This window comes from Girardinichthys multiradiatus, chromosome 11 (genome assembly GCF_021462225.1).
Source record: "Girardinichthys multiradiatus isolate DD_20200921_A chromosome 11, DD_fGirMul_XY1, whole genome shotgun sequence".
In the NCBI taxonomy this organism is placed as follows: Eukaryota; Metazoa; Chordata; class Actinopteri; order Cyprinodontiformes; family Goodeidae; genus Girardinichthys; species Girardinichthys multiradiatus.
The window spans coordinates 8387125-8411129 of record NC_061804.1 but is presented as its reverse complement, the minus strand read 5'-3'; the positions used below and the strand labels follow the sequence as shown (position 1 = coordinate 8411129).

General features: G+C 39.7%; 2 protein-coding genes across 3 annotated transcripts in view; one reads left to right on the top strand and one right to left on the bottom strand.

Annotated features, from left to right (window-relative positions):
* Positions 1-24005, bottom strand: part of tmem132e (transmembrane protein 132E) — a 656500-nt gene that overhangs the window by 194306 nt on the left and 438189 nt on the right. The gene's annotated exons all lie outside the window — the stretch shown is intronic.
* On the top strand, positions 3888-7275 carry LOC124876287 (uncharacterized mitochondrial protein AtMg00860-like). Of its 2 annotated transcripts, XM_047378938.1 has the most exons (3): positions 3888-4476; positions 6254-6391; positions 6493-7275. In XM_047378938.1, the coding sequence occupies exons 1-3, from the start codon at positions 4348-4350 to the stop codon at positions 6574-6576; spliced, it is 351 nt and encodes a 116-aa protein (XP_047234894.1). In that variant the 5' UTR covers positions 3888-4347; the 3' UTR covers positions 6577-7275. The 2 variants fall into 2 exon arrangements, with proteins under 2 accessions (XP_047234894.1, XP_047234893.1); XM_047378937.1 differs by having other exon boundaries at positions 6254-7275.

The following is a 24005-nucleotide window of genomic DNA, read 5'->3' as shown; positions in this document are numbered from 1 at the left end:
CATGAACCATCCTCTTTCCACCCACTTTCTCTGGCTGAGGCATTCCCAGTTCTGTCAAAAGATAAACTTTCCAACAAGCCCCAGATTAATCCCTCAGGCTATGTCCCAGTTGGAAATGTCAAAAGTACCTTTCCTGGGATACATCTGGAAGGCCTCCTGACACCTGAACTGCCTAATTTCAACACCGAGCAGCAGCCATTTTACTATGAGCCATGCCTGAAAGACTGCAGCCAGTACACTTTCCTCAAGAGCAGCCAAAATGCTGTCGGCCAAGCTCATTTTGTCTATTTAAATTCAGAATGTCATTGCTTTGATCAATATCTGCTAACAACCAGTTAAATTCAGCTTAAAGGATAAATAACCAAGATTACCTTTAGTCTAAGTATCCTCATTCTGTTGTGCCATAATCGGCTCCACAGTTAAAGAGGAGAGTTTACTGCAGTTGTCGCTGAGATTTTAATCTTGGAGGTATACCCACCTCCACAGACCTTAAATGTGGTTAAGATAACTATAAGTTAAATTATAAAGTCAAAATATCATTTGCAATACAAAAACTCAACTTCCTGAAATGTTTGCTGTTGTATGGCCTAAGTTTTAAAAAATGCCAATTCACTTCCTTCTGCCATTGCTTTATAATTCACTTAGACCAGGTTCATAATAAATTAGCCAGATCTTTTCAGCAGTTGACCAAACAAGCCCAATCTAAAGCTCGCTTAATGCTGCAACTACTTCAAAATTTTATTTGATCCATCTCCGAATAAAGAAAAAAAGTATTATAATTTATGGGAGATCAGCTAAACCTCTCCAAGTTTTAGCTTATGATTAATATCTCACATTTTTCCACAAGCAAAATGAAAATGAGACCTGATTTTGGCCCCTTGGGAAAAGCTATTCTGATGAAGTGGCATTGTTCTGTAGACAAACGTGTTATTTGCCAGGGGGTGTGGAGATTCCTTCCCCACTTCTGGTTTCACGCTGAACATTAGACTTCGTCCCCTCTACGGTGTGCATTTCATTGCGTCATCCTGTTAACATTTTTCTAACCTTTGTTCAAGAATGTCAATAGAGACCCTGAATGGCCTAAACTGCACTCTTTTTGCACCCGGAAGCCTCCCAGTGTGACTCTAAGCTCCTTCTTTTCACCGCTGAGCAGATGAGGTACCTTAGCATTGAGCAGTTAGATCTGGTAATGAACTGATTGCTTGTTTAATGACAACAATTGGCTAATTTTCATCTTTATGAAACACAGACCCCCACGCTACCCATTTTGTTCACACCACCAAGAAGTTAATGAAGGCTACTTTGCAAGAAAAGTTTTTACTTGGTTGAGATAACTGAAAGGTAGCTTTTTTTTAAAGCCTAAGAAAGAATACAGACTACTAAAATAGAACTGGATCTTCTTCAAAGGTATCTCATAGGTGTGTAACAATGCCTTTGATACTATAACATTTTCCTTTTTGTTTTTGGTTCTAACAGATGGCATAAACGTTTTACAAATCTCAAACAGTTTTTCACAATCTGATCATTGTAGAAAATATTTCAGTCCAGGTTTGACTTGTGAATACCTTCTAACAATGCTCGTCTGATTCTAATGTGGCCATAATGCAAGATATAGTTTAAATTCTGTCTTTTCAGAAGAAGAAAAAGGTTTTCATTAAGGTCAATCTTAAAGAATCTCTTTTCAGTGTAGAATAATCCAGTTCAGCTGTGATATCAGCTAAATCAGATTTTTAACTAGAAATGAACAAATGCAGTCCAGCTTACAAAAAAATGAATTAGCTGCATCACTGCTTTTAATCCCTCTGTAGAGTTCAGGTTTGTTAGGTTTCTAAATTACTGCTATCATACAACAGTGCTCCTGACATCCTCCTCCTCCTCAATGGGTAAATCACCATGTAAACCATCACTTTATGGACTCAAACCGAGGCTTTAGACTTCACCATCATTACTTTAGTCTTGGGTGGGCATGGTGTTGTGCATTGATGCCAGAGGTAAGTGTGGCTAAGTTAGTGTCATCACTCATCGGCCACTTCCAATTACGTGAGCTACAAGGCCCTAACACAATGAATAAGCGAAAATTGTAAATTAAATGATATATCCCTTTCAAAACACACACATTTAAAATCCAGTGTTCATGATAACAGTTTGGACTCATTTCGCCAGGCAACTGCCACCATGACAACTTGATGACGAAAGAGACTTCACTTTGACTATGAATGAATGATTAACGTATCTGAGACACGGGACACCTTCATTAACACCAAAACAGCTGGCACTGATTAACAACCCTCTCTATTACTTAACTGACCAGATCAATATTCCAGAAGTTTAGCTGGAGGTTCAATTATATTCTTTAATTATACCCTTTATTTTTTTAACAGTGTATAAGCATCTTTCTATGCAAAGAAGGAAAAGCACAAATGTTCATGGTAACACCCATTTGACCTGAGATTTTCTTAATCTTCCCATCATGTGTATTTTAACAAGACCAAGACTTACAAGAAAAAGCATTAGCTAAGCTTTAAGACTTCAAAGCATAGAAAATTCTTGTGATGCTTCATAAATAAAAAAATTATCCTTTGGTCCATTGTGATGGGGCTGTATTGTATGGCAGCCGTTCAGTGTCATGGCCACTCCACAGCCAGCATGGAGGCCTCTGAATGGATTGACTCGACACTCTCGGGAGAAAGAAAGGGAAAGCTTTGTTTCAGGTTTCCTTCATATCAGTGCCTCACAAAACAAACAGCTTTCTGGTGTGTTCCCATGGTGACAGGTTACACAACTCAATGCCAAATTACCATAACAACAAATTAGAAAGAATAACAAATCACTTTTCATACTCTTTTCATACAGTTGTTTGATCATAAGGTAAAGGAATAGATGAAAAGACCTCAAAACTTGGTAATTAAAATATACGTCAGCTATTTTAATTATTTTCAGATGGTTTAAGTCATAACATCCAACAACCCTTGTTATTAAGCTTTCCAACAACTGAAGATATCCAACCCTTTTTTTGTTTTGCATCAGTCATGGAAACGTTGCCTGGAACATTTCTAGTACAAGGTATGTCTAAATAATACCATGTAATTTGCATCCTACACTGGTATTACATTGTCAGAACTATCTGCAAACTAACATCTGCTTGGATGTGCTCACTAATGCTGCTCTGCAAGAGAAGTTTTGCTTCCTAGAATAACTTGTGTCTCACAAACCCCAGAAGATCTGGTTCACTGTGAATTCAGTTGAAGGTAAGAAAACCTTAGTAGAAGACTCTGAAGAAAACTTGTAAAGCTAAAGTCTTCAAAGGCTATTTCACAGAGGTTGCATATTCCAGAAGTTGCTTCAAAACTTGCAGATCTACATTTATCTATATCTGTTTAAATTTATTGCACTAATAAATCACAAGGAGAAAGCTCATGCTTAAACCTTTTATAGCTATGCCAGCCGATTAGTACTAGCAGAATATGACCTGTTGCTTAAACAACATTTATTATTCTGAATATTAAGATGAAAAACGGCTGCAATTGATTACAAAACTAATAGTGATTTAGACACCAATACTTTAAAAACCTTGTTTTATATTTAACTGTTTTGTTTTATAATTAACTTCCTGTAGCATTTAGCTGTGCTGCAGTGCTTATATTAGCTTATATGTGAACAGGAAGTTGAGATTTGGTTTCAATTTGTTATTTATGTCATTTCTTATAACTAAAAGATTCTAAAAATATATTTTTTTATACAACACTTTTTAGCTTACTATAGCAGCTAGCTATGCTGCTGAGCTAACGCTAGCTTGTATGTAAACAGGAAGTTTGCATGGTTATTCAGTTTCAGCCATCTTATTTTGTCACAAAAAAAGGGATCATTAAATGTTTTATGAATTTTAAAGCAGTTGTCCAAAGGAAAGTGGCCCTTTTTCCACTGGTTCCTACTCAGCGTGGTTCGGTACAGCTCTACTAGCTTTTTAGGCTGTCAGTCACTTATTGGGTAAAGGGCAGTGTCACTAGTCACAGTATACATATAACAAATAATTTCTTCAGCTGTAGAGATGTTGTACACTGGGCTTATTGTGTATATAAACACTATAGCAAACTAGGATTAGGTAGCATTAGCTTGCCCTCACTTTTCTATCTTTAAGTACCACAGAAGGAGTAGCTGCACTAAATGTAGCTCGTACTGAAGAGGAAATAATTTCAGAACAGAACACTCTGGCCAACAAGACCCAGCAGAAGCACTCCGAAGAACCTTATCTGAACACGCTAACAGATCCATCTTCATGACTCCTCTCTTCGCTCCCTTTCAGAACAACAGCTCCCAACAAATCAACAGTTAGAACAGATTGCCTCCATGCTTCAGCAAACCTTGAGTTCTCAGTCCTCCGCACATGTAGATGGCGCTGCAGCACCACCGTCATCTCAACAGCTTACTCATTCCCGTGATGTCACCTCACCTAAGCCAGAAACATTTTCTGGCAAGGTTGGTAACTGTAGGGCTCTTTTGCTTCAGTGTGCCCTAGTTTTCAACCGTTCCACGTTCCTTTTCTCATAATGATGTTAAGATTTCGTATGTTATTGGTTTATTGACAGGCAAGGCCTTACAGTGGGCAGAGACCATTTTCTCTGATTTCAGAGATTTTGGTTGTTCTTTTGAAGAATTTGTTAAAGAATTTAAGTAGACTTTTCCCCTGTTATAGACAGAACTAGTACTGGTCGACAGCTGAGGGCTTTAAAGCAACGTAATAGACCTCTTACCGAGTTTTCCATAGAATTTCGTACTTTGGCTGCTGCCTCGGGTTGGAATAATTAAGCTTTGAAGTCAACCTTTTTTCACGCTTTAGACAATTCCTTAAAGGATGAATTAGTCCTGATTGATGAACCCCCTACACTAGATGAAGCTATTTCTTTAGCTATTAAAGTTGACAATAGACTAAGGGAGAGAAGAAGATCCAGAGCAGAAAGGTTTAATTACAAACCACAGTTAGCGACTAGCTTTTCACCCAAAGCTAAGACTACGCCTCAGCAATCTGTATCTGAACCTGAACCCATGCTGGTAGGGTGCACCCGTTTAATTTTTGAAGAGAGACAGAGATGCTGATTAACCAAGCAGTGTTTTTACTGCGGTTCACCTGATCACTTTATAGCAACTTGTCCTATTTGCCCCGGGCAGCCAAAAGACAGGGTCCACCAACTATGTTGGTGGACCATACACGGAATTGTAAAGCCCCCAGATTCAGCCTACCAGCTACTATCATATTTAATCAACATTCTTTGACTCTGTCTGCCATGTTGGATTCAGACAGTGAACAGAACTTAATAGATTCTGAGTTAGTCATCAGAGCAGGCATTGAGGTGGAACCACTAACTTCTACTCGTTTCGTTCTAGCCTTAGACGGAAAGAAATTGCAGCAGATAACTCAACGTACTAAACCACTAGAGCTTCTGCTGTCAGGTAACCATAGGGAAGAGATATCTTTCCTCGTGTTTCCAGTGTCTCAGGGTTCCATAGTTCTTGGCTTCCCTTGGTTACAAAAACATAACCCTCATTTAGACTGGTCTGAGTGTCGCATCGAGTCCTGGTCCATTAGTTGTCACTCATCTTGTCTCCGGTCAGCATTCTCCCCGAGTTTCCCTGAGCAGGCTAACAGGGAGGACGAGGTTATAGATCTGTCTCATGTAACCACTGAGTACCATGATTTAAGAAGAGTCTTTAGTAAAGATAAGGCTCTGTCTTTACCCCCTCACAGACCTTATGACTGCGCGATCGATCTTCTTCCAGGTGCCCCCCTGCCATCTAGCAGGCTTTATAATATCTCACGTCCAGAACAAAGGTCCATGGAGAATTATATTAATGATTCCTTTTCTGCAGGTATTATTCGGCCTTCCTCCTCACCTCTTGGGGCAGGGTTTTTCTTTGTAGGTAAGGACGGATCACTACGTCCATGCATTGACTATAGGGGCTTAAACCACATCACAGCTAAAAATAAATACCCACTTCCTCTCATTACCTCTGTCTTTGAACCGGTCCATGGTGTAACTATATTTTCTAAGTTAGATCTAAGAAATGCTTATCTTGTCAAGATCCGCTAGGAGGACGAGCAGAAGACAGCCTTCAAGACACCGTTGGGCCATTTTGAATACCTGGTCATGCCTTTTGGATTATGAAATGCTCCTGCTGTTTTCCAGGCTTTAGCCAACGATGTTCTCAGGGTGTTCTCATTTTCGTGTATTTGGATGACATTCTGATTTATTCTAAGGACATTGAGGAGCATCGCAGACACGTCCACCAGGTACTTCAGCGTCTCTTGGAGAACCGCCTGTTTGTGAAAGCCAAAAAGTGTGAGTTTCACCAGCCTTCCATCACATTTTTGGGCTACATCCTCGAGTGTGGACAGGTACGTTCTGACCCAGAGAAAATCAAGGTTGTCCTGGAATGGCCTGTGCCAGAATCCCGCAAAACACTTCAGCATTTTCTCGGATTTGCAAACTTTTACAGATGGTTCATCAAGGATTACGGTTTGATAGCTGCACCCCTTACCGCATTAACATCTTCCAAAGTCACATTCTCCTGGTCGTCTGAAGCTGAAGCAGTTTTTCAAGATTTAAAGAAGAAGTTCTCTCAAGCCCCCATCTTAGTTCACCCCGATCCTTCTAAACAGTTTATCATGGAAGTCGATGCTTCAGACACCGGGGTTGGGGCTGTCTTTTCTCAGAACTCTGAGAGTGGGAGCCTTCAACCTTGTGCCTTTTTTTTCCGGCAGGTTCAACAACACCGAGAGAAACTATGATGTGGCCGACAGAGAATTACTGGCCATAAAACTAGCCCTTGAGGAATGGCGCCACTGGCTCGAGGGGGCCGAGCATCCCATTCAAGTCTGGACTGATCATTAGAACTTGGCTTATCTTCAATCAGCCAAAAGACTCAATCCACGCCAGTCTCGGTGGTCTTTATTATTTTCTCGTTTTGATTTGTGTATTTCTTTCAGACCTGGACCCAAGAACACTAAGTCTGATTCCCTCTCCAGACAGTTTGCCTGTGATGATTCGGTGAAGAAACCAGCTCCCATTCTACCGCCCACTTGGACAGTAGGGGCACTCAGGTGGGAGATAGGACATTATTAACAGGGGCCAACAACTAGAATCTGACCCTGGCACAGGACCACCAAACCGCATCTATGTCCCGTCTCATGTACGCACTAAATTTATTGATTGGCTTCACACAGCTAAGTTTTCGGCTCATCTAGGAGTGAGCAGAACCATAGCATTGGTTCAGAGAAGGTTTTGGTGGCCATCTATACACACGGATGTGTTGGAATTATGATGATTAATTAATTAATATTTATCAATAATTATAATTAAAAATCATAATTTGACAAAATTTATTTCTTAACCAAAAATCCTCATTTATGAATCGAGACCAGAGATGTCTTCTGGTGTTGTAATTGTGGCTCAACGCCTTTGATAATTACAAGCGTTAAATACTCAGTAATAATTAATAACTATTACCAGAGATGTCACTGTTTAATCGACTGTTTCTGCCAAAACATGTAGAACTTTAACCTTATTTTTTCTGACGAATCATTTTTGCACGAAATAAACACCCACGACTTCTCTTTATCTATGTGAACATTTATTAAATCGATCAGCCTGATACACTTGCTCTTCAGATTCAATGATCTTCACCTACTCAAACATGCAAAGTTCTACACAAAAAGGGGTAAAATATCTATCTCAAAATAAAGCAAAACAAAACAGCAGTGGGTGTGTATGGGATCAAACCAGCAGTTATGGCAAAATTATAATATGACAAAGGGATGTGGTGGTGAGCAGAGGTTGGGAGCGTAGCCCAAACTGTAACTTGGTTATACTCAGTCATAAAACATCCCTCAACTCTGAGCGGAGGTGAGCATACAAAGAGTTATAAAAAAAAAAAAAAGGGTTGAAGAGCACCTGCGCGTCCGCAGTTAAACTCCAAGAAAGTGGTCAATCTCCGTCCTCTGGCCTCCTTGGCGAAGAGGAAAAATATGATCTGACCGTCAGCAGTCGAATAGAACCAAGCAAGGAGGGAAAGTTGCGTCTCCTTGAAATGCCGTGGTTTTGGTTACGTGTTAAACTCAAGTCTTCGATCAGCAAAGTGAAATTTCTGGCCTTCTCATTCCAGAAACCTCTTTCATGAATTTTTCGTTGGCCAACGAAGGAGAATAAATGAAGACTCCACGTGGGGCCTCTTCTTCTCCAGAGGATGCTTCAGTTGCGTGGTAACTATGTCAAGGTCTCCAGCTGAAGGCAGCTTCTTTCAAATGTTCGCCTTCCTATATTGCCTCCTGTGACGTCAGACCTGGGACGGCCCCGTCATATCAGCCGCAGTGGCCGCTGGGTTTTGTAGGACAGACTATCCTGCGGTACAAAATGGCTGATGACGCTGGGAAGGCATAGTGGCGTCCAGCAACGTGCAAATGGTCCAATATTCAGCAAACAAGTGGTCCAACAGATGTTAGAGATTTTGTTCAAGCCTGCGCTACCTGTGCCAGAAACAAGTCCATTAACCAGCCACCTGCAGGTCTTCTCCAACCCCTCAGCATCCCTAATCGACCATGGTCTCATATTGCCTTAGACTTTGTTACTGGACTGTCTCTCTCGTCATGTATGACTACCGTTCTCACGATCGTTGATTGTTTTTCGAAATTATGCCATCTCATTCCCCTCAGAAAACGTCCGCCAGCTCTACAAACAGCAAAACTCCTCACTAAGCACGTCTTTCGTCTTCATGGTATTCCACAAGGCATTCTGTCCGACCAAGGTCCACAGTTCATCTCTCAGGTTTGGAAACAGTTTTGTTTAGCTTTAGGAGCTAAGGTTTCACTGACTTCTGGTTATCATCCTCAGTCCAATGTTCAAACAGAGAGATTAAATCAACGACTCAAATCCAATTTACGCTGCCTCACATCCACAAACCCCACAGATTGGTGCTCGTACCTACCTTGGGTTGAGTATGCACTCAACTCGCACATCTCTTCAGCTACTGGACGCTTTCCCTTTGAAGCATCTATTGGGTATCAGCCGCCTCTGTTTTCTGCTGACGAGAAGGATATCACAGTTTCATCAATATGTCTGCCGCTGCAGAACCATCTGGAACTCAACCATTCAGGCCGCTCACTGAACTGCTGACCAGAATAAGAGTTTTGCTGACCGGAAACGTCGACCTGCACCCAAGTATCAGCCTGGACAAAGAGTATGGTTATCGGCACGAGACGTGCCTCTTAAGTCCATGTCTCGGAAACTTTCGCCCCGTTTCAACGGACCGTACGAGATCGAGACTGTGATCAGCTCCTCTGCGGTTTGCCTTCATTTACCGGCTACGTTCCATGTGTCTCAGATAAAGCCTGTGGTCAATAGTGCTTGAAACGGAAGGGGATTTATAATGACACACAGGTGGTAGGATGCTGGTATTTACAGGAAAATATGCTGGTGTTAACAAGGTAGATTGACAATACTTATTGATTTAAAAAAATGAGAATAAGACACTTCATAACTAACCATTGTTTATTAGGAGGCTGGAAAGAAGTGTTTTGTGCATTGTCGAATAAATGTTGGTTAACGCTGTGAAAAATCTGTCTGTACAGTAAAAGATGGCCGATTTTGTGGTTTAGAGGAAAAATATCCAGCAAAGTCAGGCACATGTTTAAAATGATTGGTTTCTGCATAATTAAAGATTTATACTTAACCATTCTGACTCAGAATAATCTAATATTTTCACATTCTTTTAGCTCTGGAACAAAACCAAATCAACAATATCAGAATATGTGTTCAAGGTGGAAGTCTAGATTTAGCAATTGCACAAATAAAAATAAAGCCTCTACAGGAAATGCACCACCTCTGCAATAATTTATATCACTAGGAAGCAGTTTATTTTCCCTTCTTCTAAGATGTCGGCTGAAAACTAGCTTGCTGTTAGCCGAGTTGGGTTAATGCATTTTGATGTATGCATCCTCCTATCCCTCTTTCACCGCTCTGCTTTGTCTTTGCTCATTTAAAGAAAGCAACAATGTTAGCTGTTGGCTGGCAGTTAGCAAAAAACAAGGAACGGTTTGCAAAACTAGAAATATTCAAATTCCAGAGTGCAGCCAATTTGGTTGCACAGGAAACTCAAAATTTGTTTAGTGACTTTTTTCTCATGGTTGCATTGGTGTTGCATTTAGTATGAAAATATATGGACGGCAAAACATGTAGAAAAACAGAAGACAACATGAGTTAGGTCGTCAATCACCATCAGTCAGCTGCACTCGCTCTGCCTGCAGCTAATGCTAAGTTAGTTACCTTTCAGCCGGATGTATGCACTATGCGGAGAAATGGTCCGTATAAAATGAAACAATTCAAAGTCAGCGATGAGGAAAGATATTCTGATCTTCAGCGTTTTCACAAACAAAGAAGCGGTGAGATTAAATATTCACTCAGCCCTGATACATGCAGGCACATGTTTTATTGACTACAAGTGAACAAAGGCTCAACTTCCTAAAAGCACTCGGAAAGTGAAGGGAACTAACACTGAAGAATCACAGACAATATGAGACAGTGATGCAGTTCCCCTGTAGAACCATTTTCCCCGCTACGCCAGAAAGCCTACGGTTAACTCTTTGATCCTGAGGCTAATGGAAAGCACTGAACCACCAGTCTTACATGCATGCATGGGGTAGCATTTACTGCCTGGGGAGATATTATTGCTTTGGGTTTAAAAAATGAATGGGGGGGAGTTAAAGAGAAGGGTTGTTTATGGGCCAAATAGCAGAAAAAACAACTACGAAGATAAAGAGATGGGCTGGCATAGAGCATGGTTAAAATGTTGGAGAGAAAGTCAGATTGTTGTTTCAGATGCTGTGAGGAAAGAAAATCTCTGCTTATGTTTTCAGATCATTAAACTGGGCGGGGGTCCAACTGGGCTGCTTTAGAGGTGAAGAGTGGAACTTTTCATTGGGAGAAAAAAGCTAACATGGGAAATTTCAGTGTGGGGAGCTATAATTCCTTCAATAGCCGTAAAATCTGGCTTTTAACCCAACATCCACATTTATCTGAATATGCATTTTAAATGGCGTTTAAAAAGTTATTTATTTTACAGATTAAAATCATATTAAGACTTATATAGATCTATTACACACTGTCCATGTTCAGTGTGAGGTTTTTGGGGTGTCGTGTCCTCTGCTGTCTCTGGTCCACTGGGATTCATGTAGAGAAACAATTATTTTTTTTCCAATCCTGAGAAAGTTCTTTGCCATCATGTGCCATCTTGAACTTCCAGTGACCAGCATGAGAGAGTGGGTGAGCAATAACACTAAATTTCACACACCTGCTCCCCATTCACACCTGAGACTTTGATACATCAACAAGTCACATGACACCTCAGAGGGAAAATGGCTAATTGGGCACAAATTGAACCATTACACTTAGAGGTGTACTAACTTTTGTTGCCAGCAATTAGAAATTAATGGCTGTGTAGTTATTTTGAGAGGACAGCAAATTTACACTGTTATACAAGTTGTACACTGACAAAGATTTACAAAGATGTGAGGGGTGCACTCATTTTGTTTATTACCGTAATTAGGAAGAAAGCTCATCTGGATATTTTAATGTTGTTTGTTTAGCTGACATGTAAGTAATTAAAAGCAACGACTTGTGCACTAAACAGACTACTTGTTAGTCTTGTTAACATAACATTAAGCGAATGAAACAGGAGATACCCTCATTTACAGACAAAAGATCAAGTTGTTTTAAGCCATCCTTGACCAATTTTACCAAACAAATGCATTGATATAAGAAATCAATGTGGAGGCAGAGATGTGGCCAGGTTTTCAGTGTGTGCTTTCTATTCCAGATATGAAGCCTCTGTTCTGCGTGACACTCAAAGGCGCTGAATAAACACTGCTTGCAATTTTGTGTAAAGGATTACTCTGCCGTCTCCCCCTCTGTCACAGTGATAAAACACTGGAATGGGAGATTAGCGGCTGCAGTCTTGCTTGTTCTCGTCCATCTAAAAGAACTGAGAGAAAGAAAAAGGACAGCCACATTAAGGAGATGGTTAAGAAGTTCAGGATTTGCTGGTTCGAGATATATGAACCACAGAAGATGGAGTTTTTCACCAGACTGTGGAGTTCTGCGTTCATTTAGGGCAAGTCAAGTTTATTTATAAAGCGCTTTTCAGCAACAAGTCACTCAAGGCACTGTACATAAGGAAAACATTACAATGATACAGAAAATCAAACAACAGAGGTAATAAAAAAAAAAAAAGAGTATAGAATGATGGATAAGAAAACGAAAGGAAATTTAGACTGAAAACTTAACTAATAATGTTTAAATAACACGTTCAAAGGCCACTCTAAACAAATACGTTTTTAATCTTGATTTAAAGCAATTTAGGGTTTCAGCGCTTTTACAGTTTTCTGGGAGTTTATTCCAGGTTAGTGGAGCATAAGAACTAAAAGCTGCTTCTCCATGTTTGGTTCTGGTTCTGTGTACGCAGAGTAGATTTGAGCGAGAAGACCCGAGAGGTCTGGGTGGTTGATACGCTGACAAGTCTGTAATGTATTTTGGTGCTAAGTTATTTAGTGATTTATTTTTATGATTTGGGGTTGTTTGGTTTTTGGTTTCGGGTTTTTTCTTTATATGTTTTTCACAGTTAAGGTTTTGAATTGTTCTTCTGTTTATTATTATTATTATTATTCTTAGATTTTGAATCATGCTTCTGGTCATGCATTAGTTTTGTCATCTTGTTCATGTTTTGTCAAGTTTGGTTTTCAGATCTGGTTATGCCATTGTTTCATGTTTTTCTAGTTTCTGTTAGTTTGTGTCAAGAGTCTTTGTTTTGCTCCAGCCACGTTTTGTTCTCCTGTCAATTAATGTTATTCAGTTCACCTGCTCCAAGCTAATCTGGCTCCTTTCTTCACCTAGTTCACGTTCCATTTATACACCTCCGTTCTGTTTATTCCTGGCGGAAACATTTTTCAGATCATGCTTATGTCTTGTTTGGATGATGCCATGCCTGTCTTGCCTGCCCGTTTGTTGTTTTGTTCCTGCCTCTTTCTGTGAGTGAGTTTTTGTTAATTAAATCTTTTTTCACCTACCATCATGCTGCCTGCTCGTCTGCATTCTGGGGTCCTACGTTGCTCAAGTCCTAACATTTATAGACTAACAGAAGTATTTTAAACTCTATTCTCTGAGATTCAGGGAGCCAGTGTAGGGACTTTAGAACCGGGCTGATGTGCTCTACTTTCTTAGTTCTAGTGAGGATGCGGGCAGCAGCGTTCTGGATCAACTGCAGCTGTCTGATTGACTTTTTAGGCAGACTTGTGAAGACACCGTTGCAATAATCAATCCTACTAAAGATGAACGCATGAATTCGTTTTTCAAGGTCCTGCTGAGACATTAGTGCTTTAATCCCGGAGATGTTTTTTAGGTGATAAAAGGCCGACCTTGTTACTATCTTATATGTAATATAATATATAATCATACTGTCATATGAATATATTCCAGTTTGCACTAAAATACCAGAAAAGTAATCATCACTTTAGGCTTTACTGGCAATATGGACATAAAAAGTTAACAAGAACTCAACATGGGCATGATTTGATTAATTTAAGCTGTAAAGGATGAGTTGGAACAAGATGTGTCAGAAGACTGTCAGTCACTGATTGGTTAGGGGGCAGCGTCACTAGTCACTGCATATTTCAATAACTGTTATATCATTTTACGCTGGGCTTCTTGTTTATAAGAGCTTTTATAGGAAGCTAGCATTAGGTAGTGTTAGTGTACCCTCACATCCTCTACTTTGTATCCTTCAGTTTGATACGGTTGCCAAAGTTGGTTCAGTCCAACTTTGTTCCTTCAACGTAGCTGCATAAGAAACCCTAATCTTCCCATGTAGCAGAGTTTAGTGAAAGCTAGGGTGCCTCTCCGCTTGTTTTGGTGTCACTTTTAAAAGCTGCGCTACAGAACGTTGCATGGCTCAATTAGCTCTGCACATTAACATTCTGCATTTGTTCAGGTATAAAACAAGGCTGTCTTTGATATTTTCAGAACAAATAAATATATGGTAACACCTCTAATGTGAACAGCTAATTTTAAATAATTTTTTAAAAAATAACTTTGTGCACAATTTTTAATTTACGGTCAGCTTACTCCAATTATTTCAGAAACAGCCGAAACTATGCAAACAGCCTTCAGCATATACAGACAGCCCACCAATATTTGGTTAAACGTCCCTTTGCAAACTGTACTTTGACAACACTTTTTGTAGCCATCAAAGTGGTTCTTGCATTGATCTAGCTGGATATCTGATCACTCTACTTTACAATATTGATGGAGTTATCCCTATGTCCCATCTGGTTCCTTTAGGACAGCTGACCAGATGCTCCTGGTGGTTGCTAAATCGCAGAGGAAATTGCGTGTTGATCGAGCATTTTCTGTTGTGGCCCCAAAGCTCTGGAATGAGCTTTCTCTGCACATAACCCAAGATCCCCCAACAAATTCAGCTCTAGTGTGTGTTTGGGAACACCATCCTGTTAAAACACCAACAATCTAGCTTTTGATTTGAAGAGAAGCTGAAAAATCTGTAGATAGCCCTTCATTTTTACCATCCACCTTCTGCAACACACCTGTTCCAATGGCAGCCAAAAAGACCCTAACCATGATGCTGCCACCAGCATGTTTGAAAGTATGTACATGCCACAGGTTGAAAAACCTCACATTGATTTCTTCAAACATACGTAGTGGCACTGTAGCCAAAGAGTTCAATCTTCATCTCATCTGATCATCTCCAGAAGGCCTTTTATTCAACCTTGAAGGTGTAAATTTTGGAGAAACAGTTTGGTTCATGTTGGGAACCCTCTCAGTCCATGGCACTGTAAGCTGTCTTTACTGCGGACAGAAAACCAGTGTTCCAGCATCTTCCATTTCAGGGCAGGATTGAGCCTTGAAGGTTCTTGAGTTTTCTGAATATTCCAACCAGTTCCATACATTTCTTCTGAGAGGAATCATTTGTGTCACGTGGTTAAAAAATGGAAAGAATTGGGTCTTCCAACTGGACAATGACCCCAAACACATATTATGGCTGGTTTGAAAATTAAAGGACAAACAAAGCAGCCAGGATTTCCTTACTGAAGCATTAATGCTAGTGGAAATGCACGAACTATGATTAAAAGCTGGGTCCATGCCAGGAAACCAACCAAGTTAATCAATCTCTGTTAATTTTGCCAAGAAGAGTGATCAAATATCTAGCCAGAATTATGCCAGAAGATTGAAAATGGCTACAAAAACCATGTGTTTAAAGTACCACTTGCTCAGGGAACCTAAAACATTTGCTGGTTTAAGTATATATTTCAGCCTATATGTATAATCATGACCTCTATCAGAGAAAAGCTCCCATTCATTTAAGTAGTTTCAAATTATTTCCCCCTCAAAAAATAATAATTCAAATACACAATTAAAAGCCCGAAATAAAATGAGATTCATCCTAAAACTGAGAACATGTCAAGTTTTCTCCAGCACTGTAATTCTGTCTGAATGTTGGTGGACAATCTCTCCTAACATCCAATGTCGAAGAACATCTCACTTCAGATTGGACCCATTTGACCAAGACAATCACTTCAGTCCTCTTTCCTTTTGTAAACTCCTTCTATCTGGAAAGCAACCTGTGATGGTTCAATCCTCCATTATGTTGCACTTAAGCACAATTAGGAAAGCAGGTTAGATCAACAGAATATTAGCTTAAATGAGAATAAGTGGTAAAAATGTCATCAGATTAAATGCAATAAAATGTTTGATTAATTTATGGAGCTGCCTTTTTCTTTCCTTTTACTAAAAACAACATAACAAGGCACTGAAAAGCCTTTTGGCTTTGGATGTTCATCCTTTTTAAAACCTCACATCAACCTTAGATGCAGCGGAACAGCCAAATGCAGCTACAGCTGATAAAAGACATCTGAGGACTGATGACTGTCATCTAGTCGGAGGACAGACCTTGAGCCAGTCTCCTGTCAATGTACAGAGGATAAAGCCTTGATTTGGACAACATGACTGCTCCTCTAATACCATTCTCATGACAAGCCATGTGAACACAAACACAACAAATATATTCCTTCATATTATGATTACACGAGACACTGAACAATGCAGGCTCACTGGAACTGATGGGGTCCACCTTCCACCTCTAACTGCTGGGATAGTTCATGGCGATGTACAGGATATGATAGCCCAGGGGTGGCCAGGTCCAGTCCTAGAGAGCTACTATCTTGCAACTATAAGATGCATACCTTCTCCAACAGAAACGACTGAATTTCCTCATCAGTCATTCGGCTCAGCAGAGGCCTGGCAAAGACTCGTTCATTTGATTCAGGTCTGTTGGAGAAGGGATGCATCTTGGGCACCCCTGTGATAGACCAACAAGAAATACTGCAATTTTGTTAAGTAGAGTTAAAATGACACATGATTTTTATCAATAAATCTGAAAACGGGGTTGGTTTTGTATTTGGCCCCTTCAGTCAGTATTATGCAGAACCACCTTTTGTTGCAATTATGACCTAAAGTTGTTTGGGGTACATTTATAACATCTCAGCATAACTAGAGACAGATCAAGCTCACTCAGAATAGATGGAGATCAATTAATTCACTTTTTTGTACAGTGCTTTCACACAATCAGGTTTACTGCCGCCACCCAACACACAACCACTTCCTTAAAGCCAAATATGGAAATTCAAATAAAAACCAGTTAAAAAAAGCATGCCCAGTTTTAAAGGTTTTTTCCCACTCCGACAACACACCATCACTGCTACTATCTCTGCTGCTAAAAAGTTCTGAATATAACTGGGTGGTTAATAATTGTATATATATCAGGTAAAACCCAGATGTTATAATGTTATACAACGTTACACAGCATCTTCAAGCATAAAAACTCTGGTTTTTATTTGATGGTTTCCATCAATAACATCAAATCACTTCACACCATCTTCTGAAAACTAGTACTGACAATTTTATTCTCACGTCCCCTTGATGTCTTTTGATACAATCTTTTGAAAAAAGGTGTTATGGAGGTGTTGTGGTTGTGTGAGTACTGGATGAAGTTCTGCTGAACTGCGGAGGGATCAACCAGACCTTCTTGATAGAGCTAATGCCTCCTGCTGAAGGGGACAGTTGTACGGATGGTGGGCCGTGATTTAAGCTCAGCCCTCATCACAAGGTCAGGGTACTGTTGCACAAATAATCCCTCTTCTGTTGTGCAGTAAAAAAAAAAAGGGGGCAACGAAAAAGAAGTGCTCTGAACTACTTGCTTTATCCGCTTGGTCAAAGAAAGATTAATCTCTGCCGTCTCCACTGAGTAGAATAATGAAAAGTAAAACCAGGCATGAGAGGAGCAGGAGATGAGAAAACACTGACCCAAATTTGTCTTCCTAAAAACAAATCCAGAACTCCGGAATGAATCTCGGTGTGTAAACATCATTTTCTACATTCAATTCAATTCAATTCAAAAATACTTTATTAATCCCAAAGGGAAATTAAATGTTGTAGTTCATTATGAAGGTTTCCTCAAAGAGCCGTTGTAGATGCTGATGGCTGTGGGCAAGAAGGATCTCCTGTAGCGCTCCGTCTTACAGCAGATCTGAAGAAGCCTCTGACTGAAGACACTCTGTTGTTGTAGGACAGTCTCATGAAGAGGATGCTCAGGGTTCTCCATAATGTTCTTCATTTTATGAAGAATCCATCTTTCCACAATGATCTCCAGAGGATCCAGAGGAGTCCCCAGAACAGAGCCAGTCTTTTTTATCAGCTTGTTGAGCTTTTTTAAGTCCCTGGCTCTGATGCTGCTTCCCAAGCAGATGATGGCAGAAGAGATCACACTTTCCACAACAGACTTATAGAAGATATGCAGCAAGACAGGAGGTCTTTCACAACACTGGAACCTTCTTCTGGGCCAGGCTAAGGTTGAAGAGGTGCTGCAGAATCCCACAGAGCTGCTCTGCACAGGCCTTCAGGACTCTAGGGCTGACACCATCTGGACCTGCAGTCTTATTCCGATTCAGTCTCTCCAGTTGCATCTTCACTTGACTTCTTGAGACACACAGGTGGAAGAGGGAGGCAAAGGAAGCATCAGCATCTTCTGATTTGGTTGAAGGCAAACATGTAGAAGCAGAAGGGTCTAGGGCTGAGGTGACTTAAGTTGCTATGATTTTTACTTATTATTATTAATTATTGGTTTATTACTTAGTTTGTGTTACATATTCTGATCATACACACTACATTGTGTAATTATCTTGCAACATGGGATTAAAAAGGTTTATTGAGTTTGGAAGAACGAGAAACTGAAATATTTGTTTTCAAAAATATACTATCTACTATCTAGCTTTTAGATAAAACTACTTTCTCCAGGGTTCCTGCGAAAATTGTTCAAATTTACATTCTTTTCCAGATTAAAATGTCCAAATTATCACTTTTTGGCCTGCTTTTCATAACTGCAATTTTAAAAAGTTCAGTGTTTATAACACATATGAATTAGGGTCTGAAAACCGAGAAAAGCAAAAGGAGGAAAGTAACGACAGCTGGGTGGACAGATGGGGAGACAAGTGGACAGACTGACAAGCTAATGGATGTGTGGACAGAAGGACCAAGACCTGACTGGACAAATGGACGGATCAGTTCATTCATCAGTTCATTCAGATGGATGAACTGATGGACTATTGGGAGCAGAAACTGATGGGGCAATGGATGCACAGATGGATGAGATTTGTTTAAAACCAACATAAAATAATAATTTTTGAATTATTACTGACATTAAGGTCCCGAAATACAAACAGTTTTCCATTATTTTCTTTCAAACTTATTAAGACTTTCCAAGAGTGTGTAGGAATCTTTTGTCCCATACTTTAAGCCTTTCTTTTCAATAAATCATAATTAACTCCAGAATCATGCAGTGGCAAATCAGATTTGCTAAATTTTTGTTATTCCTCTTCTCATTCTGTTTAAGAAATACATGTGTTGTACTTTTGTCGCAATAAATTATGTGTCAAGTTTTTCCATCATGCAGTGTCAGCATTAGAAAAAATATGGAAATAAAATAAAGCTTTATTCATCCCAGAGGGGAAATTACATTGTTCCAAACCTAAAACAAATCACTGCGTTGTTTCCTGGCTGGATAAACATAAAGGATATTGTCAACATTTATGGTTTTTAATGGAGATATTTATATCCCAAGAACATCTGAGTTTTACCAATTGGAAACAGGTTAGGTTTTGTATTTTGGAAACAAACTATTAATCATTCAGAGCGATCGCACAGGGGTCCAACTTTGTGATCTGGTGGTGATTTACTTTCAGACGGTTCCTTTCCTGTTTAGTTGGTGCTGGAACAAGTTTAAAGCAGTTTCCACTCAACTATCTTCCAACAACCACTTTAAATTTTGATTAAGAGTTGCTGTAGTTTGCTCTAAAAAATAGAGGAGAGACTAGAGAGTTTGTTTAGTCCATGAATGACTATACCAGCTTTATTTTCACTGCAAATCAGTCTCTTGACATCTCCTGTCTATGAAAATAAATCCTACTGCCTTTTGAAGTCTAAACTTTGTGCAAAATTTAAGAGTGGCTTTTAATAAGGGATGCTTAAACAGGTGATATACAGAAAGGTTGTTTTGTTCTTGTACAATATAAATTTGGTAGTTGCTCCATCGGGGGCTTGGGGCTCCTTTAAAAGAGGCATCCTAAAACATTAAACTGGAGGATGAAGGGAAGAACACCTTGCAAATGTACCGGCACCCTCCAATCTGGATTTCTGTCCATGTTAGGCTCACATTTTGAGCTAGGCTCATTTTTGGTTCCTGTACTGGCTTCAAGTTAATCTAAAACTGGTATACAAGGTGTTTGAATTTGCAAGTATGTGAAATGAAGTATTAAAATACAGAACGACTTAATAAAACAGCAAATTTTAAAAAGAATCAGTCCTAAGTTGATCAAGTAAGATAACAAATCAGTCAAGTTTCCTCCCCAAATTAAAAAGAATAGAATAGTTGCTCCACTTTTTCCACATTGTGATGTTACAACCACTCGAATAAGGGCATAATTGTAATGTAAAAGAAAAAGGATACAGCACAAAAAGAAGATGCTTTGTACATCTACAGAGTAATATTTTGCATATTCCAACGAGACTGAAGAGTAACAGTGAAGATCAATTCTTACCTCACATTCACTGTGGGATTTAGGTCAGGACTTTGACTGGGCCATTCTAACACATGATTATATTTTGATTTAAACCACTGCATATGTTTAGGGTCGTTGTCCTGCTGGGAGGTGAACCTACCCCCTGTCTCCAGTCTTTTGCAGCATTTAACAGGTTTCCTTCTAGGACTGACCCGTATTTAGCTCCATCCATCTTGCCATCCAACTCTGACCAGCTTCCCTGTACTGGCTGAGGTAAACTATCCCCACAGCATGATGCAGCCACCGCTGTGATAAAGCAAAGGGCCTGAATCCATATATGCACCACATGTTGTTTGGTATTTGTTTTTGAAAAAAATAAATTGTTTCACAATTATGCACTGCTTTGTGTTTGTGTATCACATAAAATCCAAATATGATAAATGAAAGTCTATTGGCCATACTCTAACATCCAAGCAAAATTATTACTATACAGTGCCTTGTTAAGTTGCAGTCAGCTTTGGCAGTGTTAAGGAATGCAGCTGTCTGGCAACACCTCCACCTGGAGGAAACCACATTATTAAGGTGCTCCATGTGGGACGAGTGCACACGGAGCAGCTGGAGTTGTCTGCTCTTGTCTGTCCTCACATCACAGTCAGCCCCTACATGAGACAGATGGAAACAAAGGAGGCGGCTGTTTGTTGGAATTACACAGGATCTCTCATTGATAATGCCACTAGATGAAGAAGTCAGAGGCAGGCCAGGAGAACAAGAGCATCCATAATTTATGAACACAGCTTCAAATGGGCACTGGAGTGAATTCATTTGTGGAGTGTCTGGATGCGTTTGCACACAGTGTTAAGCAGGGACCTTGGATGTTAGAATCCACCATATTTCCTGTTATAAGCATGATGATATATTTTAAACACAATTATTCGATAACAACATCCCCTGATTATAAATATCAGGTTAGTAGGGCTTTATGCAACACAGACGTGTTAATTACTTTTTGAGATTAAGGTAAAAAAAAACCTTTGTAGTATCTTTTTATTCGTTGCTTTGTCCAATTTGTAGAAAACAAAAGCACGTACTTGTGTAGTATGAGAATTATTCATCGCAACCGCAGCTACAAGTGCAGTGCAGACACAGCATAAACATTACAGAAACCTGTCTGTAGTGGGATGAATACAAAACCAGTGGGAGGAATACATTATCAGCAGGTGGACTTGGGGCAAGCTTCAGTGCTGCAGATCACATCCAACGCTCTCATCCTGTTTAAAGGCAAGAGACGGCAGCCAAACAGAAGAGCTTGAGTGAAACCTAATTGTCAGGCAATTTAGAGCCACAGAGCAGATGTACACAGCACCCTAATTACTGCACAGCAAATATGCATTATCGAGTATCAAATTATTTCCCTTTGTAACCGGTTTATGCTGCCGTTTCTGTGCTTTTTGGAGGATGAGACTTTTTACCAGATTTCTATTTATGCTAGCAGCAACTGAGCCTCTTTAACTTTCTTTTGGGAAATTTTGATAGACATCGATACAAAGTGTTGCCAAAAGAAAAACTGAATTTTCTCTTTTTATGATTGTTGGAATCATAAAAGGTTGTTCTGCTTTTTTGAACTTGTTATTTTAATTAGATTTTCCCACATATACAGCAGGGTGTAATATAACCCATTAGAGAGAAATACTGGATTTTAAAAGGTGACAATCAAAGGCCTAGTAGGGATGTACTGAACAACCTGACTGGGAAGCACAAGTAGAGGCAGAGTCTCCCCTGTCCTTATACAGGAGGGGCGCCCCGCCCTTTCAACGACCCAGTCCATCCCCCGAGATTGTCAAGTTAAAAATTATCTAACATTTTTTACCTCACGTAGATCACAACAGCAGTCATTTAATATCATTTTTCCTATATAAAACATTTCTATACATTGTCCTTATATGAAACACACAAAAGATCTTATTTATTCATAACACCATATCATGGACGTGTCTCTTCTGCTCTCCATCACCAGCGGCGGAGCTCCAACCCGATGCACAGACATACTCAACACATGCACACGTACAGGTGAACACACTCCTATAGCGTTAAATTTGTGCCACCAGCCTGAGCGTGCAGTGAGACTGATGTGAGCGCATATATGTCAAACAATAATTGGTCGCTCACACACCCTCCCTCTATACGTGTTCTGATACACACTCAACTCCCCCGCTCGCCTTTGTCTCTGCGCTCGCAACTTGACAAGGTGTATTAAATGAACCGCAACACCAGCCAATCACAGAGAGGCAAATACACAAGAGAACATAATGAAGGAAAAACACTTGAACTTTTTAGCTTAAAAATATATAGAGGTGATGCAAAATTGGATAGACCCAGATGAAAACACAGACATTCTGGCATCTAAAGACTGTTTCTCTCATAATTCCACCATTTCTATCCATTTCTTTTATAATTAACTAAACATGGCTGCCAACATTTATTCACACCCTTCCCAATAGTAAATGGAAAAACCTTTATTGGCATTATGGCAATGAAACAATTTTTATGGATTCATTCAAGTCTGGACTCAGATGCTCCATATGGAAAAACAAAATGTGAGCAGTGATTTCAGTCATTCATGGTCAAACAGTTTCCCCTTTAATATGACACTGTCATGATGTGGGTGTTGTAGTAGGACCAAAGTGCAGAGAAGGATTCCAGGAGCAAGGTATGTGAAAGTAGTCGAGTTTAATAATCCTCACTCACAGACCAGGCAGGCTTGAATTGGTACATAGTTGACAGGAAACCAGGAGCATGTATAACCAGAACCAGGCCAGGACACAGAGTAGCAAAACCAGACATAACGGTAGGAACCAGTGGGGAACTATGGCAACAAAAGAACTTAAATACAAACAGCAGCAAATGCAGTGAGAACCAATGGACAACAAGACCAGGTTATCAGGGGAAACTAAGAACAGGTGTGGAACTGACTGAGACAGAGGGAGTGAGACCAATTAACATAATAAACACAGAACAGAAGGTAAACAAAGGACCAGACCAAGTAATATAAACAAAAACACAAGCACAAAACAAAGACACAGGTTGGCCATGACAGACACCCAGTAAACTGTTTGATTAGCCTCATCCAGACTGACTACAAATTACACAGAATCTCCAAGACTGCATAATAATAATGTGAAAATTCAGAACCTCATTTTAGATAGAGATGGAGAGGATAAAATACATAAAAGATATACATAGAGAGAGATGAGGGTAGAAAGATGTTGACAGAAAGATTGATATAAATATGTAGATAAAGATACATCAAGAATAAAGAAGGGATTATTTTTAATAAGTGTAGTCATTTTATAAGAATGTTCTGTCAAATGTATAGAAACTGATCAAAGCAATCATTTATTATATTGCTGTTATTAAGATAAACACAAAAAGTAATGTATCTTTTAAGTGTGTGTGTGTCGGCTGCTATGATCTTGCTCTACTCTGGTTCTACTCCCTCATAAAACAAAAAAGATGTGAAATCGAGCTGAGTGAAGCGCCTGGTGATGCTCTCTACACGGACGTGCAGCTGACGATACTCGTCATATTCTCCGTTGAAGTCGTCTTTGTAGCTCTGCCTCTGGTCCACAGACACCAGCGGTGTGTACTTCACTACATAGTCAGGCATCTCCGCTTTTAGAAGTAGATTCAGAGGACTGGACTGGTTTCTCTTTGACATGATCTCTGTAAAATATGTTAAGTTTAACCCACAAGTGAATATGATTTGGTTGTTGTTAAACATGAGTTTCTTAAACTCATGTTGAGTTTGGAAAGTGTTATTTGAGCTTGTATGTTTAGAATGACA

Coding starts and splice junctions, on each gene's coding strand:
- LOC124876287 (XM_047378937.1), top strand. CDS start 4,348: ATGCTTCAGCAAACCTTGAGTTCTCAGTCCTCCGCACATGTAGATGGC. Junction 4,477..6,253: donor CAGAAACATTTTCTGGCAAG/GTTGGTAACTGT, acceptor ATTTATTCTAAG/GACATTGAGGAGCATCGCAG.